This window comes from Mandrillus leucophaeus, unplaced genomic scaffold (genome assembly GCF_000951045.1).
Source record: "Mandrillus leucophaeus isolate KB7577 unplaced genomic scaffold, Mleu.le_1.0 Scaffold1690, whole genome shotgun sequence".
Classification (NCBI taxonomy): Eukaryota; Metazoa; Chordata; class Mammalia; order Primates; family Cercopithecidae; genus Mandrillus; species Mandrillus leucophaeus.
In genome coordinates, this window is record NW_012101688.1 from 104472 (window position 1) to 123781 (window position 19310).

Genomic DNA, 19310 nt, shown 5'->3' on the forward strand with positions numbered 1-19310 from the left:
CATGGGGCCCGAGGCCCGGCGATTGGTCCCAGGGATCGGGTCACGTGCTTCGGAGCAGATAAGCGGCCTCTAGGCGCCGGGCCCTCAATCTCTCCCAGCGACCGCCGCGGGGGAAGGCCGGGAGCTGTGGTTCGAATTTGTGCAGGCAGTGGGTGCTGGCTTTCACGGTCCGCCGCCTCTCTGCCTAATGAGCTGCACCAGGTAGGTTCGCTGCACCTCTGCGCGCTAGGAACACAGGGGAACCACAGCTGTGGGGAAGTTGGGGGGGGCGTTTCAGTTCTGTCATCTCTGGAAATGGGCACCCCAGGGGAGGATAAGGGAACTGACTGCTTAGTTGAATCTGGCAACCGAGAGGGCTTGGAGGTGTAGAAATTTGACTCTATTTCTTAAGCAGAGCCTATTTTAGCAATCAGCATCTTAAAGCAGAAGTTATCGTAACGTCAATCAGCTTGAGTTCTGATTTTCTCATGGATGCGGCTGTTCTTTTGGTCCTGCACAAATGTCGCAAAGACTCAGGCAGCTGAAGTGGTGAGAGCAGCACTCTGACATTGCTGGTTAGGTGGTTTAGCTTGGAGGAAAAAAATTACAGGACGACGTTTGCATTCATTCGTCCTTCTTATCACAGTTTGCCATAGCAAAATCTCAAGAGTTTGAGCAAACGATTACTTTTAACTCTTGTCCAGGACTTAAAGTTCCAAGGAAATCACCCAAACTAAAACTGTCTTTCTATAAATGCAAAAAGTAAAAATAAAATAAAATAAAATAAAAAAACTGCCATAAAACTACTTTAAATAGCTTCTCCAGACATAGCTTAGCAGAAGACTTCTCTAAAAATCCTGCCTATTAACTATTATTAGACCCACAAATATAGCTTTAGCTTTCATTTGTTTGTTCTAAGTTTGCAGATCTCCCAGAAAAACCCCAGAGCTAATACAGTAAATTCTGTGAGTGTTATTACTCATTTTTGTGATAATGACCACTTGGATACATATTTAGAGCTGCTGTGAGGAGAGTTACTAAAGCCAGACTGAGAAATGTCATGTACAGTATACACACACCTCTTACTTGTAAGGCTAAGATAGGGAAAAAATCCTAATACCATAAGCTTGGAAATATATAATGAGGGCTAAAGGCCAGAGAAAAGTCTTCTTTGTGGATGCTTCTTGGTTTAATATTGCTGATCATAGTCATGTTTAAAACTTTAAATAGCTTTATTGTCTTTCTACTTATAAATGTCTATTAGAAAATGCCAAAAAAGGAACAAAAATGAAAATAGATAGCCTATAGTCCTATCACCCAGAGATAATAATTATTACATTATTAGGAAAGGTGTATTTCTTACAGACTTTTTCAATATTTATAAGTTTGCGTATATATAATGTATATTTTAAAACACTCCAACTTTCAGGTAATCAGGTTTTCCACTTAAATGTGGACTTGTCATGGGCATCTCTTTAGATGAATTATCAGTTACACAGTTTGTAAGTACATATGAATTATTGACTTGTATTTCAGTGGTTATTTGTGAAAAATGAGGAAAAGCATGACAATCAAATTACAAAGAGAATTCTTTGACTTCTTCTCTAGCCTTCTCACTCTCAAAACTGTTGCATGTTATTTTTGTTTTTTGTTTTTTTCAAGTGAATTACCTTACCAGAGAAGTGTCAATCAATTTAGCAGCAAAATAAGCCAAAGTAGCCAGAGGGAGCAGAGGGTCTGGAACTGTGGCTTCTGAACCTCTCTGGTCATTAGAATCACCTGGGAAGCTTTAAGAACATATCCATCCCTTGGCCCTAGTCCCAGAAGTTCTGCCGGTGGTTCTGAGTCCCAGGAATTGGAAAGAAAGAAAAAAGAAGAAAGAGAGAGAGAGAACAAGAGGAAGAGAAAAAGGAAGGAAGGAAAGGAAGGAAAGGAAGAAAGGAAGGAAAGGAAGCAGGGAAGGAGGGAAGAAAAGAAAGAAAGAAAATGAATTCCCCAGGCATAGTGACCAGACAGGTTTGAGGACTACTGGTCCACTGTCCAGCACACAGTTCTCAAGGCTGCCTGGGAGATAATCAAATCGAACCCTTTTATTTCTCAGATGGGGAAACTGAGACCCCCATCACCCTCTAAGTGTTTTAAGCAGTTAACACTTAGCCTTTAGCCAGCCAAGGGTAGAGGTAGACATAGAACGAAGATCTGATCAGTTAATACTGTTCTCTTTTACTATATATGATAGCACCTGCCTGATATCTACTGCACTGGCTATAATTCAGTCAGCACAAAAATAGTACATATATATTTGGCACTGGGAAAGAGCACTTCCGATCCAGGTGATAATCCCTCTTCCCTTTGCATTCCAGAATGATCCAGGTTTTAGATCCACGTCCTTTGACAAGTTCGGTCATGCCCGTGGATGTGGCCATGAGGCTTTGCTTGGCTCATTCACCACCTGTGAAGAGTTTCCTGGGCCCTTACGATGACTTTCAACGAAGACATTTTGTGAATAAATTAAAGCCTCTGAAACCATGTCTCAACATAAAACAGGAAGCCAAATCACAGAATGACTGGAAGTGCTCGCACAACCAAGCCAAGAAGCGCGTTGTGTTTGCTGACTCCAAGGGCCTCTCTCTCACCGCCATCCATGTCTTCTCTGACCTCCCAGAAGAACCAGCGTGGGATCTCCAGTTTGATCTCTTGGACCTTAATGATATCTCCTCTGCCTTAAAACGCCACGAGGAGAAAAACTTGATTTTAGATTTCCCTCAGCCTTCAACCGATTACTTAAGTTTCCGGAGTCACTTTCAGAAGAACTTTGTCTGTCTGGAGAACTGCTCGTTGCAAGAGCGAACAGTGACAGGGACTGTGAAAGTCAAAAATGTGAGTTTTGAGAAGAAAGTTCAGATCCGTATCACTTTCGATTCTTGGAAAAGCTACACTGATGTGGACTGTGTCTATATGAAAAATGTGTATGGTGGCTCAGATAGTGATACCTTCTCATTTGCCATTGACTTACCCCCTGTCATTCCAACTGAGCAGAAAATTGAGTTCTGCATTTCTTACCATGCTAATGGGCAAGTCTTTTGGGACAACAATGATGGTCAGAATTATAGAATTGTTCATGTTCAATGGAAGCCTGATGGGGTGCAGACACAGATGGCACCCCAGGACTGTGCATTCCACCAGACCTCTCCTAAGACAGAGTTAGAGTCAACAATCTTTGGCAGTCCGAGGATGGCTAGTGGGCTCTTTCCAGAGTGGCAGAGCTGGGGGAGAATGGAGAACTTGGCCTCTTATAGATGAATTAAGCAACAATGTAACTGGTCTTGACTTGTCATATTCCCCCATGCAATCCTAGGTCTGTATTGCTCAATTTTAGGCAGCCTTTGCTACTCCATCAGTAGATTTAGATTTGAGCTTTTGAGACCTGGCTATGGAAAAGAAAGCCACTTGAGAATTTAGTGTTGGGGTCTATACAGATGATGTTACCCAATTTGGCTTTGGAGGTTCAAGTAACAGGTTGAAAACTATTTTTATAAAGGTAATACTTTTTCAGTGCTCTCCCTCCTTCCCTCTCAATCCACTAACTTTCATGTTGGGCAAGGAAAAGTTGAAGAAGGATGGCTGATGGTGATGGAAAGCTGTGTTAATGGTATGAGGAATGTGTGAAAAGTATACACAAAGGGCTCTGAAGCTCAAGTCAGAGGAGTGGGAGGTCTGATCATTGTTGGTGGAAAAAATGTAAGGTTATTTGTGTTTTTAAGTTGGTTTTACAATTCTTTCCTGGGGAAATTATTTCTGGAGGGGAAAAAGATCCATTCTACATATCCATGTGGAGAAAAGTCAAATAACCTTTAAGAATGTGGGTGGTATTGGAGAAAGATGAATTATAGCTCTGGAGAATCAAGATCTTAAGTGAAGCCTTTCTGTTCAGATGTGATCTATAAAAAAATTATAATTTGGGGAAAGTTTAAGCAAATCTGGCTTTGCAGTCCTGATGTTATAAGTGACTTTGTGATCAAAATGTCAGGCTTGGGTTCTTGTTATAGAATGCTTGGTGTAGAAAAACCATGCCATCATCAATGACTAACAACATGTAGGGACTTCATGTCATGTCAAAGATAGTTCTTTGCAAGTGCCTTGATTAAATCAGAAAACTGTCATCGTTTAACCCAAATATCTGAATGGTCATCTGATAACTCATGAGTTTTTGTCCTCATAAGATGGTCCGCTCTGTACACAGGCATTCCTCATGCAATAATGTTGTATCTTTGAGACCATTGTCAGTGTACACAACTCACATCCTTCATATTGAAGGTGACTCATTTTTCTGCACACTTTTTTGATGTGATGTTTGACGTGAGGCCCGACACTAGGATTCTCAATGCAAGAATCCAGTACCTTGCACATAGAAGTAGCAACCCATCACTTGCCTATTTTCATCTTGCTGTTTGCTTTTTTTTAAAAAATGGATGTGACTTGTTTTGAATGTTTTGTATTATACTTGTTTTTGTGTGTGCATAAATTCATTCTGTAGGATCTTAAGAAAGGGAGTCCCAGAATGTTGCTTCTATTATTGTGCACAACCATTGAGAAGTGTTACAAGAATGCAGTTAATTTTAACATGTGTGATGTGTCATGGTGGAAAAGTACTATTGGAATAGCTCTGCAGTGACAGAATTTGAAGTTTGGCTAGCATCCATACTTTTTTACTGTAAATATTTCACTCTCCTCTAGCTATCCTTGATGAGCTTCTCACTTCAAGAATAAATGTGTTTGATATAAGACCTGAGTATATTTTCTTTCTCAAAGCCACAGTCAAATAAGAAACTCAACTGACATTCTCATTTTTCGTTGAGGAACAACTGAGCAGAGTTAGTATGGACTGAGACATGGATCCATCTGAGGATATTCACAAGGCCCCAGTCTCATTAGTGAGCACACTTCCTACCACCTGACCATTGGGGCTAGGGAGCAGGGGCAATAACTTGAGCTGTTGCTGCTACTTCTTCCCCCACCCTGACTGTCCTCATCTATGGTTTCTGCTCACATACACACAATCTCTGCTGGGTCAGGGTTATGTTGGAGGCCATGTCTCAGCTTTAAAATGGGGAAGGAGTTGGTGTGGGAAAGGTTGGAGTGGCTTCTACTCTTAGGCTACAGCACATTCCTGAATGGGCAGAACTTGCAGCTGCACAGAGGGGCATAGGGAAGGAGCAGTAGGTACCAGTCCTGGAATGAAGGGAGCAGCAGAGCTCCCTGGGGTGAGAGGCAGCAGGTCCATGAACCTAAGTTGTTGCTCCAGTTCGGCCTAAAATCTGCACAGTGTATCTAAAGAAAGATCTGCACCGTGTTGACCAATTTGCTAAAAAGGTCCAATTATGAAGAATAAACTTTTATCATATCATAGAATCCTCTGTGTCAGAGCTGTAAACTACAGACCTGCAGGCTGTGTCTGGGCACAGATGTATTTTATTTGACACGGGATTTTTAAAAAATTAATTGCCATGATATAACAATCCTCCAACTGCATTAAAAAATCTGGGTTTACTTTTTTTCCTGAAAAAATTGTAAGGTCTCCTCGCATGGCAACAAATATGAATAGCAGCTGTGCCCCTTAGATGGGGCATGCATCCTAGATGGGTCATACTGCCTCGTTTTGGCCACAGTCTCCACCCATGGCTTCACTCTCTCACACTATCTGCTGAGCTCTGCAAGTGCTGGAATTTATAGTCCCTTTTTCGTTTCCTCTCTATTTGTGCTGATGGTTCGGTGGACTGCCCTGTTCCCAGGGGATGGAGAAAAACCAAACTTGGGTCTGACAGGGACCTCGAAGACCATGGGGACTCAAGTGCCTAACTTTATAAAAGAAGAAACTAAGATCCAGATAGGTGGAGTGACTTGTTTAAGGTAGTGTGGCCAGGGTAAGCCAGCTGAACAGTGACTTGTCACTTAGTGCCCCTCCCTCTGCTTCACACGGCCTCCTTGAAATCTCCCATGGAGGTGCCCCTTCTCCCACAGCCCCCTTCTTACAGGGGAGCTATTTCCAGGCAGGCATGACCAACTTGTGCTGGTCACCTGTGCCAGCTTGACCCAATTTTGGGGTGACCCTGGGCAGCTGATGAGGGAGGAGCTGGTCAAAGAGCAGGGTGTTCCTGGAGCTTTACTTCAAATAGAATTAACTGCATTTTACATCCTGCTATCTTGCCTAATAGTAGAAGCAACTTTGCTTTTAAAAATTTAACATGAGAGAATAACTTGAATTTGGAATGCGTGATATTCTGTTCCAAAAAATATAAAGTTTAATTTAGTTGTTTAAGGAAGGACTATTTTTTTTTCCTCTAAATTGATGGCTCTCCTTTTAGTTCATCCCCAAACTGAAAGGCTGGAAATTTCTAGTGTGGGAGTGAACTGTGCATCTTTATCAATGTGAATCCAAAAGTTCTGCACAAGTTTGAGTGACCCTTCAAGTTGCGAAAGGGGAATCCCTTTCTCAGCGTTCATCTCTAGGTTCCTCATAGAGTTTTTTAGCAGCTACTGGGAGCTGTAATCTGAACAAACCCTCTCATTAGTGAGCAAGGATCCCAAACTCAGAGCAGTCCATGTACACTGTTGCTGACTCCTGGCCTTGACCTTTCCCTCTTTCTGACAGCGAGTGGACACCCATTCCTGGATTTGGGTGGTCCCTCTAAGCCAGTGGTCCTTAACTTTGGCTGCATAACAGATTCAACTGGCAAGCTTTACAAAATACTGATGCCTTCCCCTGAACCTCATAAGATTTTGATTTAATTGGTCCAAGTCATGGCCTGTGCATTGGACAGTTCTGAAAGCTTTCCAGATGTTTCCAATATGCATCAAGCTTGAAGACCTCTGATTTAAGGTGTGTGGAGTGTTTTCCATTGTCCTGATTCAGAGAACAGAGTCATATAATGGCTCAGAGGATTCCTCCACCCACTTACACACACACACACACACACAAAATAAAAAAATTAAAAATTAAAAAATAAAAAACCAAAAAACAACCAGATGGCGAAATAGAGGTCCATAGTGATTAAAACTTGCTGAAGATTACAGAAATAGTAGAGCCTGGCCTACTGCCCCTTCTCCAACACCTTCAGCCCTGCCCATACCATCTCCTGCTAAACAACCTGGACATGGACTTCTTAATTTTACTGATCAATTATCTCTTTTTCTCTTCTCTGATCCTTTGTGTATAGAAGTAGGTTAATAAGGAGGCTTTTTGGCACAACTGACATGATCCCTTGACTCACGTATCTTAAACTACAAAGGAAATAGATTATCCTACAATACAAGATGCAAGGTAGAGCGTTTTCAGAGTTGGTTAAGTCAGTGACTTAGACTCAGGTTATTTCCGTTTTTTCATTTTACCATCCTCATTACTCTTTCTTTTTCTTTTCTTTCTTTTTTTTTTTTTTTTTGTTTTTTGAGACAGTCTTGCTTCATCACCCAGGCTGGAGTGCAGTGGCACGATCTCAGCAACATCTGCAACATCTGCCTCCTGGGTTCAAGTGATTCTTGTGCCTCAGCCTCCCAAGTAGCTGGGACTACAGGCGCGTGCCACCACACCCAGCCAATTTTTGTATTTTTAGTAGATATGGGGTTTCACCATGTTGCCCAGGCTGGTCTTGAACTTCTGACCTCAAGTGATCCGCCCGCCTCAGCCTTCCAAAGTGCCAGGATTACAGGCGTGAGCCTCCGTGCCCAGCCGATCCTCATTACTCTTGATTGTCCCTGTGCTAACTTCCTAATGATAAGATAGCCGCCATAGTTTCCAGGCATGATAAGCAGACACAATAGCCCCACCAGGAGAAGGAGCCTATCTCTTCCTTGTTTCACTTTTTTATGGGTGAATAAACCTTGCCCAGAAGCTTTTCTCACACTCCACTGCAGACTTGCAGACTCTCCCCTGTGTTTCACTGACCAGAATTAAGTCACGGTTCTGTATGTGAACTAGTCGCTGAACAGGGAAATGGGACTTCATGATTGGCTCGGACAAGTCAGGATTCCCAACCCACAACTGCCCACTCAATCAGGGGTCAGAGAAGGTCTGGCCTTCTGAAACACCAAGTCATTTCGTGGAAGGATACTGGAACTCCATCATGTGGCTCCCCTTGACACAGGCGTTCATAAATGTTGAGGCCCATTGTTTCAGCAGCAACTCAAAAACAATTATTCACAGGGCCAAGGTAATACGAGCCAACTTTTAAGTTTGTAATTAAGGATAGATTTGAGTTATCCAGAGAAGTAGATGAACCACATACTTTTTACATGTTAAGAGATTAGGTCTGGAGTCAGGCAGAACTAGATTTAAATCTCTATCCCACCAGTTTTGTGGTGCAACCTTCATCAAGTGACTTAATAGCTCCAAGTCTCAGTGTACCCATCTTTAAAATGGGAATGATAACAATTTCTACCTGACAGAGTGATTATGAGAATAAAGTGAGATCATGGAGATGATGTGCTTAACAAAGTATTTGGCCAATGGTATGTAGTAAATAAATGTGTATTGTCACTAATACTAATGATAAAAAGTTTCCCCACAATTTTTTCTTTTCACATTGTGGTTTTTGAATAAGGACTTAGTACTAATATTAGTATTCTGTGTTACTGGTTGGGACAGTACAGTATCTGAATAGCACTGTAGTAAGGGTCACTCATTCATCCAACAAATATTTATAGAGCACTAATTATATGTTTGGCACTGAATATATAGTGATGAACAAGACAAGACAAATATGATTTCTGCTGTCATGGAGCATGAGTGCTGGAGACATTTTCACATCTCTACCCTATCACTTCATAGTAACACCCCAGCTGGATGATTTTGGGTAAGTTGCACTATCACTCAAGTCTCAATTTAATCCTCTATGAAATGGGTTGATTATTTACAAGCTTGTTGTGAGGCTTAATAACAACAACAACAACGGTGTAGTAGTCTATTCTCATGCTCCTAATAAAGACATACCCAAGACTGGGTAATTTATAAAGGAAAGTGGTTTAAGGGACTCACAATTCCATCTGGCTGGGGAAACCTCACAATCATGGCAGAGCAAAGGAAGAGCAAAGGGACGTCTTACATGGTGGCAAGCAAGAGAATTTGGGCAGGGGAGCTCCCATTTATAAAACCATCAGATCTCTTGAGACTTATTCACTACCACGAAATCAGTTTGGTGGAAACTGCCCCCACGATTCAATTATCTCTACTTGGCCCTGCCCTTGACAGATGAGGATTACTACAATTCAACATGAGATTTGGGTAGGGATACAGCCAAACCATATCAAGTAGCTTATAATTATATAACCCTTATTATGTGGTCAGCACTGTTCTAAGTTACAGCCTCATTAAACTCTCACAACAGTTCTATGAGGTGGTTTCTCTTATTAACCTCATTTTACAGATGAGGAAACTGAGGCACAAACAAGATTTGTGACTTGTCTAAGGTCAGAGGGTTAGTAAGTGTTGGAGCTAAGACTTGAGCTCAAACTTAAAGTTTGTGGTCTCAACATTTACACTGTGATACTTCATTCATAGTGTACATTTTAAGTATTTTGTATATTTGTATTTAACCCAATTCTTGATATATCTGAGTTGATGTATACCATTTTTATTATTTGTTTTGTATTTGACCTATTTGTTTATGTTCTTTTTCATTTCTTTCTTGTCTTCTTTTGGATTTTTTTGTTATTCAATTTTTTCCAGTTTATTAACTTGTTAGTTACAGATTCTTTTCCTTTTCTTTTAGTGATTACCCTAGTGATTACAACACACATCTTCGATTCTTACAGTATAGTGATAATGATCATTTTGACATCTCCTTCAATAAAGCTAGGACCTTAAGCACTTTACCATCCTCCTGTCATTTGCATTTTTTATTATATATTTTAATTCTAAATATACTTTAAGCCCCATGAGATAGGATCATGTTGTGTTGTTCAGTCACCATTTTTTTTTAAATTTATCTGTGTTTTACTCCTTCTGTTATTCTTTCTGTATTTCTATGTTTCCATCTTGGATCATTTTTCCTTTGGCCTGAAAAAAATCCCTTTAGTATTTCTTTGAATATATGTTTGTTGGTGAAGAAGTCTCTCAGTTTTTGTTTAATTGAAAACATCTTTAGCTTTCATTTTTGAAAGATAGTTTCAGTAAATATATACTCCTAGGTATGGATTTAGGTGGAGATTAGAAAATTCTCTGCTATTATCTCTTCAAATATTTCTTCTGTCTCATGTTCTTTCTCTTCTCTTTCTGGGACTCTGATTAGACTTATGTTATATGTTTTCACTTTGCCCCACTGTCTTATCCTCTTTTCTCTATTTCCCACTCTTTTTTCTGTCTGGACTTCAGTTAATATATTTGCTATTGACTTGTTTTCCAGTTCACATAGCCTTTCTTTGGCTATGTCTAATTCTGCTTTAAATACATTCCTGCATTTTTTAATTTCAGCTATATTTTTGAGTTAAATTTTTTATTTATTTTTTATAGTTTCCAATTTTCTGTGAACATCTTCATTTTTCATCCATTTCCCCCCTTTCCTCTATTTTTCTTGGAAATAGTTTTGATAGCTAATCTCAAAGTACTTGTTTACTAATTCCAAATTCTGAATCTCCTGTGGGTCTGATTCTGTTATATATTTTTTCTTCTTTTTTTTTTTTATGTGGTCTTGCCTCTTGGTATCCTAGTAATATTTGATTAAATGACAAGTATTATGTATATCAAAAATAGATATTAAAAATTTCAGGACTGGGCATGGTGGCACATGCCTGTAAACCAAACGCTTTGGGAGGCTGAAGTGGGTGGATCACTTGAGCGCAGGAATTCAAGACCACCCTGGGCAACTTAGCAAAACCCTGTCTCTACGAATAAATAAATAAATAAATAAACCCACGAAAATTAGCCAGGTGTCGTGGTGTGGGCCTGTAGTCCCAGCTACCTGGGAGACTGAGGTGGGAGGATCCCTTGAGCCAGAGAGGTTGAGGCTGCAGTGAGCTGTGATCATGCCACTGCACACCAGCCTGGGTGACAGAATGAGAGCCTGTTTAAAAAAATTTTTTTTTCAAGAAAATAGATGAAAAGACAGAGAATTTTGCCAGATGTATAATCTTCCTTCAGAGAGTATTTACTCTTTCTTCTGCCAGACAGATTCAGGGCTGCTTGCCTCAGTCCAATCAGGGATTAAACTGAGTCAAGGCAAAGTTGCAGTCTTGGTAAAGCTATATTTATCTTTGGTTCACCTCTGCTTCTAATCTATGACCTTCTAAAGCTGAGAGTTTGATGTTTGCGCCAGGGTTCCTCTTCCTGGAAGGTTTTGAACTCCAATCTTTGTTTCCTCAGCACACTGAGTCTGTCAGAAGTCCACTCTGCTTTTCAGGCTTTCTGGTGAGCCTCTTAGCCTCCTTCCCTCTTTCTCCTTCCCTTCAGAGTTTGGCAAATATCTTGAGTGGAAAATGAGCTGAGCATTAGATTCAGTTTTCCACATACACCCTCCTCATCAGGATATTGACTTCTGAATTCTTAAGTTTTCTTCTTCTCAGCTCTATGAGGCCATCGATAGCTCTATCAGTGCTATTGGCCTTCTTCCCAGGCAACACTCAGCTTCTCTGCTTTTTGCTTTCCCAGAATCAGCAAACACATCCAGGTAAGAAAAAAAAAATAGCTGCAGTATGTCAGCTCAACCTGACTATAAAGTCCTACTTGTTTAAGTAGCTCTTTAATGCCTGTAAATGACTTTTTTTGGATTTTTTTTCCTGCATTTTTAGTTGGCCTGTGTGTTATTATTGATCTGCCTCAAAGCTCCTCTCACATTCAGAAGTGGAAGTCCATCAGATCTTTGATTCTCTCTGTATAGTTTCTGCTTATTTCAAGCCCTGGTTGTCTCAGAAACTCTCTAATGTCTTCAAAAAAGTTTGGGGGTATTTTTTTGATGGTTTCTAATTATTCTCATCAGGAACATTAGTTTATGGCAAGTTACTTTGTCATAACCTTACATGTATCTGAAATGAAATAACTTGTATAAAGCATTTAGTCCAGTGTCTCATCCTATTCTAAGAAGAAGGGAATAAGTATACTTTACTATCATAAAAATTGAAGAGTATAACTAGGCTGGTAGCCTGGCAGGAAAATTATTTCACCTCTGCTCTCTGAGAGTATTCTAGGGATTATTCTAGTACCTAAAGAAGTGTTTGATAGCATCCTCAAAGTTACACCTTGTAAAACATGACCAAGATGACTTTGGCCTTTAAAATTTAAAATTAAAGTCTAGATTGCCTTCTCCCAAATCCTCCCAGTACAAAATATCTAAAAATGCTAGATAAAATGCTTTCTAATTATATCTTTAGAATTATTGGCTGAGCTGGGAAGAGTAAGGATGGCCTTAAAGGCCTTCTCTGCCCTCCTAAATGAAAAGCAAAAGCAGGTCTTTAGAGAGGTAAATGTGTATTGAAGCTAGCACCTGTCCTGAAGTTATTTGCTAATCCCCAGGATACCAACATTTGTTTTTAACAGCTATGACTGCTAAGGGGACAGAAGACAAAGGATTAGGGCCCATTAAAGTGTGTGGGTGGATTGGGAGTGTCACAGTTAATATCTAGTATAGCTAAGACCTAGAAAGGATACACTCTCAGTAAGAAAATAACTTTTACAGAGAAATTCAGCTAGGAAAGATGCCTGTCTCAACATTAGCTTTAGATGTTAGGTGAGTGCAAAAGTAATTGTGGTTTTCGCATTGTTGGGATTTACCGTTTGATATTGGAATACATGCTTAAATAAATGTGGTTATGTTACACATCATTTTAATGGGCATTTCTTGCTTTACAATTTTTTTTTGCTAATGACTTGTTACTTGCTGTTTACTTTATGTTTATTTTAGACTATGGAAATGATATTAGACAAAAAACAAATTTGAGTGATTTTCTTATTCGAGTTCGAAAGGGGTTGTAAAGCAGCGGAGACAACTTGCGACTTCAGCAACACATTTGGCCCAGGAACTGCTAACGAATGTACAGGGTAGTGGTGGTTCAAGAACTTTTGCAGAGGAGGTAAGAGCCTTAACAATGAGGAGCATAGTGGCTGGCCATCGCAAGTTGACAATGACAGATTGAGAGCAGTCATTGAGGCTGATCCTCTTACAACTGCATAAGAAGTTATCTAAGAACTCACCGTCGACCATTCTATAGTCATTTGGCATTTGAAGCAAATTGGAAAAGTGAAAAAGTTTGAAAAGTGGGTGCCTCATGAGCTGAGTGAAAATTTAAAAAATAGTCATTTTGCAATGTTGTTTTCTCTTACTGTATGCAGCGACAATGAACCATTTCTTGATTGGGTTATGGCGTATCTCAAAAAGTGAATTTTATACAACAACTGGTGATGGCCAGCTCACTGGTTGGACCAAGAAGCTCCAAAGCACTTCCCAAAGCCAAACTTGCACCAGAAAAAGGTCATGGTCACTGTATGGTGGTCTGCTGCCAGTCTGATACACTACAGCTTTCTGAATCCTGGCAAAACCATTACATCTGAAAAGTATGCTCCAGCAAATCAATGAGATGCATTGAACATCACAATGACTGCAGCCAGCACTGGTCAACAGAAAGGGCCCAATTCTTCTTCACGACAATGCTCTACCACACATTGCACATCCAACGCTTCAAAAGTTAAATGAATTGGGCTACGATGTTTTGCCTCATTGGCCACATTCACCTGACCTTTCACCAACCGACTATTTTCACTTCTCTATGCATCTAGACAACTTTTTGCAGGGAAAACGCTTCCACAACCAGCAGGATACAGAAAATGCTTTCCAAGAGTTTGTTGAATCCCAAAGTATGGATTTTTATGCTACAGGAATAAACAAACTTATTTCTCATTGGCAAAAATATGTTGATTGTAATAGGTCCTATTTTGATTAATGAAGATATGTTTGAACCTAGTTATAATGATTTGAACTGCAATTACTTTTGCACCAACCTAATAGATGGAAAAAAGCCCCAATCAACTCTTCCTAAAATTCATAACCACAATCTGGCCCTCTCATGGATTTACAACCTGACTTCATATTCTTTGTGCTCTGAAAAACCTCACGCCCAGAATTTATTAAAAAATGGTTCTTGGTGGCTGGGCGCCGTGGCTTATGTCTGTATTCCCAGCACATTGGGAGGCTGAGGCGTGTTGATTACTTGATCAATATGGCGAAACCCCATCTCTACTAAAAAATACAAAAATTAGCCGGACGTGGTGGTGCATGTCTGTAATCCCAGCTACTCGGAAGGCAAGAGAATAGCTTGAACCTGGGAGGCGGAGGTTGCCGTGAGGTGAGATTGCGCCATTGCACTCCAGTCGGGGACACAGAGTGAGACTCTGTCTCAATAAATAAATGAATAAATAAATAAATAAGGTCCTTGGTTGCAGTACCCAGGTGCTCAGTAAAAGCAAGCACACATGCTCTCTGTAAGAGTGCCTTCAGCCTAAACCTCAAGGAATTTTCATGAAATATAAGCTCACACACAAAGCAATAAAAAGACAACTCTTTGACAAAATGAATGAAGATAAAAGTGAGAACACTAGAATGGGATTTTTTTTTGTTTTTTTTGAGACAGAGTCTCGCTCTGTCGCCCAGGCTGGAGGCGATCTTGGCTCTCTACAAGCTCCGCCTTCCAGGTTCTCGCCATTCTCCTGCCTCAGCCTCCCAAGTAGCTGGGACTACAGGAGCCCGCCGCCACACCTGGCTAATATTTTGTATTTTTAGTAAAGACGGGGTTTCACTGTGTTAGCCAGATGGTCTTGATCTCCTGACCTTGTGATCTGCCCGCCTCAGCTTCCCAAAGTGCTGGGATTACAGGCGTGAGCCACCGCACCCAGCCGGGAATTTTTTTAAATATCATAACTGTAGGTAATGCAGAAATGAAAAAATAATAATAAGGTATTGTGAATAACTTTAATATACCTGAAAACTTAGATAAAATGGAAACATTCCTTAAAAAGTATATTGTATCAAAATGATCTCAGTAAGAAATAGAAGACTAGTTCTATAAACATACAAGATTAGTGTTTAAGACTTGTAGTTTAAAATCTACCCACAAATAAAATACCTGGCCCAGATGTTTTTATAGATGTTTTGTATCAAACATTCAAAGGCCAAATATCTTTGATCTTACACAAAATATTTCAGAGTATATAAAAAAGGGGGAAACATTGCCCAACTTATTTATGAGTTAGCATAACCTTGATACTGAAATCTTACAAGAACAGTAAAGGAAAGGAAAATTAAGCCAATCTTGCAAATAGGTAGATGCAAAAAATTTTTACCCAATTAAATTATTAAAATAAATCCAATAATGTATTTTAAAATGTATTATGATCAAGTTGGGCTTACTCCAAGAATGTAAGATTGGTTCAACATTAGAACTTCCATTATGTTAATTTGCCACATAAATAGATTAAAGGAATAAAAATATACAGTCAACTCAATGAATACCAGAAATGTTTATAAAATTTCCCACTATTAATGAAAAAAATTCAAGCAGCAAATAAGGGAAATTTTCTTAGTTTGAAAAAAGAATATCTACCAAAAGGAAAAACAATTAAAACTTGCTACAAACATCACACTATGGTAAATGTTGAAACTCTTTAAGATAAGGTCATCTATTACTACCTCTTTAAAATATTATGTCAAAAAATCTGAGCCTGTGAAGTAAAGCAAGAAAGAAATAAAAGTGAGATTGGAAGGAGAGTAATAATATTGGCATTATTTACAGATAATATGTTTGCCGTTGTAGAAAACCCAAAAGAATCTATTACTAAATTATTAGAATAAATCTGAGAATTTAGCAAGGTGGTTGGATATAAGATTACGGTAGTTTTAGCCACAATACGGCCCCCAGTGCTCCCCACCTTCTGAAATTCACATCTTCCTTGTGTGGTCTTCTCCCATATCGCACCAGCGTTGTTCTGTGTGATCGATAGAACACATCAGAAATGGTTGGTACATCACTTCCACGTCAGGTTATGAAAGACACTATGTGTTTCATCTTAGCTGTCCTGTCTCTCTCTCTCACTTAGATTCACGTGTGCTGGGGGAAGGAAGCAGCTGCACTGTAATGAGCAACTCTATCAGGGAGCCCCGCATAATGAGGAACTCAGGCCTCTTGACAACCACTGTGTGAGTGAGCTGGGCAATGGGTCCTCCAGCCCAAGTCAAGCTTTCAGATGACTGCAGCCTGCCTGACATCTTGATTACAACTTTATATGAGACCCTGAGCCAAAAACTCCCAGCTAAGCTGCTCTTGAATTTCTGACTTAAACAAACTATGAAATGATAAATATTTGTGGTTTTCAGCTATAAAGTTTGGGATGATTTATAGCTTAGCAGTAGATGACTAATACAAAGATCAACACCCAGAAGTGAACTGAATATCTCTATATAGGCAATAAATAGAATATATATGGTATATTTCTGTGTATATATACACAGAAATATACCATATATAGGCAATAAATAGAATATATATGGTATATTTCTGTGTATATATACACAGAAATATACCATATATAGGCAATAAATAGAATATATATGGTATATTTCTGTGTATATATACATTCTATATTACATATATTGTATGTTCTGTTTATATATATTTATATTATTGCTGGTATTATAAAAGTCTTTTTATATATACATTATATAGGCTATTTTACAATAGCAGCAATAATTATAATAATATAATTTCTTTAGAATAAATGTAACGAAAGTTTCATAAGATCTTTATGGAAAAAGTCATAAAAATGTATTGGAAGGTTTTAAAAGAGCTCTGCAAATGAAAAACTATTCCATATTTATGGTTAGGAAGGTAATATTATGAAGATATTTATCTACTACTTTAAGCAATGACAATTAAAACCAAGATACCAATGGGTTGGTATCTTGTGTTTTTTTGGTTGTGTGTGTGTTTTTAAGAACTCGACAAATTGCTTCTAAAATTCATGTAGAAGCAGAAAGAGTCACGAAGAGTCAAAAGCCTTCTAAAGGAAAAGAACATAATGGGGGACTTAGTGTAACAAATACCAAGATTTCTTATGAAATTATGTAACTAATCCAGTGGGGTGTATCAGTTAGCTCAGGGATGGACAAATTTCCAGTGAAACAAAATATAGAGCCTAGAAAGAAGCCTATCCATATCTGAAGACCTGGCTTATGACAGAGCTGGAGATGATGCTGAGTGGAAAGACAATCCACTTCAGAGTACTTGGCTCTGGAGCAAATGGTTATCCGCATGGAAAAACATGAAACCAGGCTCCCACCACATGTCTTGCACAAGAATCAGTTCCAAGGGATTAAATAATTAAAGATGAAAGGGAAAGCTATTAAAAACCGTTTGGAGAAGAGGAGTCTTTTAGGACCTTGGAGTTGGAAAGGCTTTCTAAAATAAAAGAAAAAACACAAACTGAAGGGAAAAAACTGATTCACCACATTAAAATTTAAAATTTTGTTTTTTTAAAAAATCAAAAGACAACATAAAGAAAGTGAAAAGATTAGCTACAAACTGGGAGCAGCTCTACTTGACAAAGGAGTAGTATCCAGAATATATAAAGAAGTCCAATACTTAATAAGAAAAAAAAACCTATAGAAAAACAAGCGAAAAGACTTGAATACGCATTTCACAGAAGAGAAAACGTGAATGACCGATAAACATATGAAAAGATACTCAGCCTCATTTATAACCAGGGAAATGCTAATTAAAACTACAATGAGATAGTATTTCACATCTACCTGAATGGCAAAAATTTAAACATCTGTAAAAAGCAAGTGTTGGTGAGTTTGTGAACAATGGGTCTCATACTCTGCTGGTGAGAGTATAAACTGGTGCCACCACCACCGTTTGGGAAACACTCTGACGCTGTAAAGTTGAAGATGCAGAGCAATTCTACTTCTATTTATATATCCTACAAAGAAACTCTTGCACATCTATATCAACAGATACATAATTATGTTTATAACACTGTTATCTGTAAAAGCAAAAATGGAAATCAACACAAATATCCACTGAGTAGATTGGATAAATAAATTTTATTCTATCATTTCAATGGAATACAAAACATAAGTGAAGATGAATGGCAGCTACTCCTACCAACATGAATGAATCTCACAAACATAAAATTGAGCAAAAAAGGCAGATTGCAGAAAATATATACAGTATGATTCATTTACATAGAGTTCAAACCCACACAAAACTGAATATACATATATATTTAATGAATATATATTTCATATATATGAAAATAATAAAGTAAAGCAAAGAAATAAAAAGTGAAACTTGGCCTAGTGATTACTTCTGGGTAGGGGGATAGAGGAAATTGGGGAGGGCTACAAAGGAGGATCCAAATTATTGCTAATAATTTCCTTCTTAAGCAAATATTTCTTTTATATACATTATATATGATTTTATACGTAAATTTTATATATATATATATTTTTGAGATGGAGTCTGGCTCTGTCACCCAGGCTAGAGTGCAGTGGCATGATCTTATCTCACTTCAACCTCCGCCTCCTGGGTTCAAGGGATTCTCCTGCCTCACTCTCCTGAGTAGCTGGGACTACAGGCGCACACCACCATGCCCAGCTAATTCTTGTATTTTTAGTAGAGACGGGGTTTCACCATGTTGGCCAGGATCGTCTCCATCTCCTGACCTCATGATCTGCCCTCCTTGGCCTCCCAAAATGCTGGGATTACAGGCAAGACCCACCACGCTTGGCTGTAAATAATGTTTTACAATAAAAAATTATAAACAGGTTTTATTAGTACCTGCAAGCACAGTAGAAATGTTTCATTTGCATCTTATACGGGACTTTTATTTTCTTTTCCCTATTTTTTTGGGAGTGGGGTGAGGGTGATTGCTTCCCTGTATAACCTTTAAGAATAATAAATTGTTTTGGAACATCTGGGATTTGAAAGCATTGTTCTGGCAGCCTTTAGGATGTGGTTTGAATTCATGACAATAGATCATTTTTATGTGTTGTTTCCAACCTTCTTTACGATTTTGAGATGCCAGATTGCATCAAGTTGAGTCTAATATTCCACTGGGCTCTCACTGCTGCTGCAGACATGAAAATAGAAGCTAAATCCTTAGGTGTTTCTGTGAAGGATGAGCTATTCTCTAGATTCTTAGTGCTTACACTTGGGGTTCTGAGTGACAGAAAGGTCAATCCTATTTAACATGGAAACCAACCTTCTTTGACATTCTAATTGGCACCATGTAATGAAAGCCCCTTGCTGATACCACCACCTACAACAATAGGCACCTACACCACACTGCCTTTCTG

At 39.0% G+C, this 19310-nt stretch overlaps 1 protein-coding gene across 1 annotated transcript; it reads left to right on the top strand.

Moving 5' to 3' along the window:
• Positions 1-2: 2 nt before the first annotated feature.
• PPP1R3C (protein phosphatase 1, regulatory subunit 3C) lies at positions 3-4764 on the top strand. Its single transcript, XM_011976650.1, has 2 exons — positions 3-201; positions 2343-4764. Exons 1-2 carry the CDS (start codon positions 188-190, stop codon positions 3280-3282), a joined length of 954 nt encoding a protein of 317 aa, XP_011832040.1. The 5' UTR covers positions 3-187; the 3' UTR covers positions 3283-4764.
• Positions 4765-19310: the final 14546 nt, after the last annotated feature.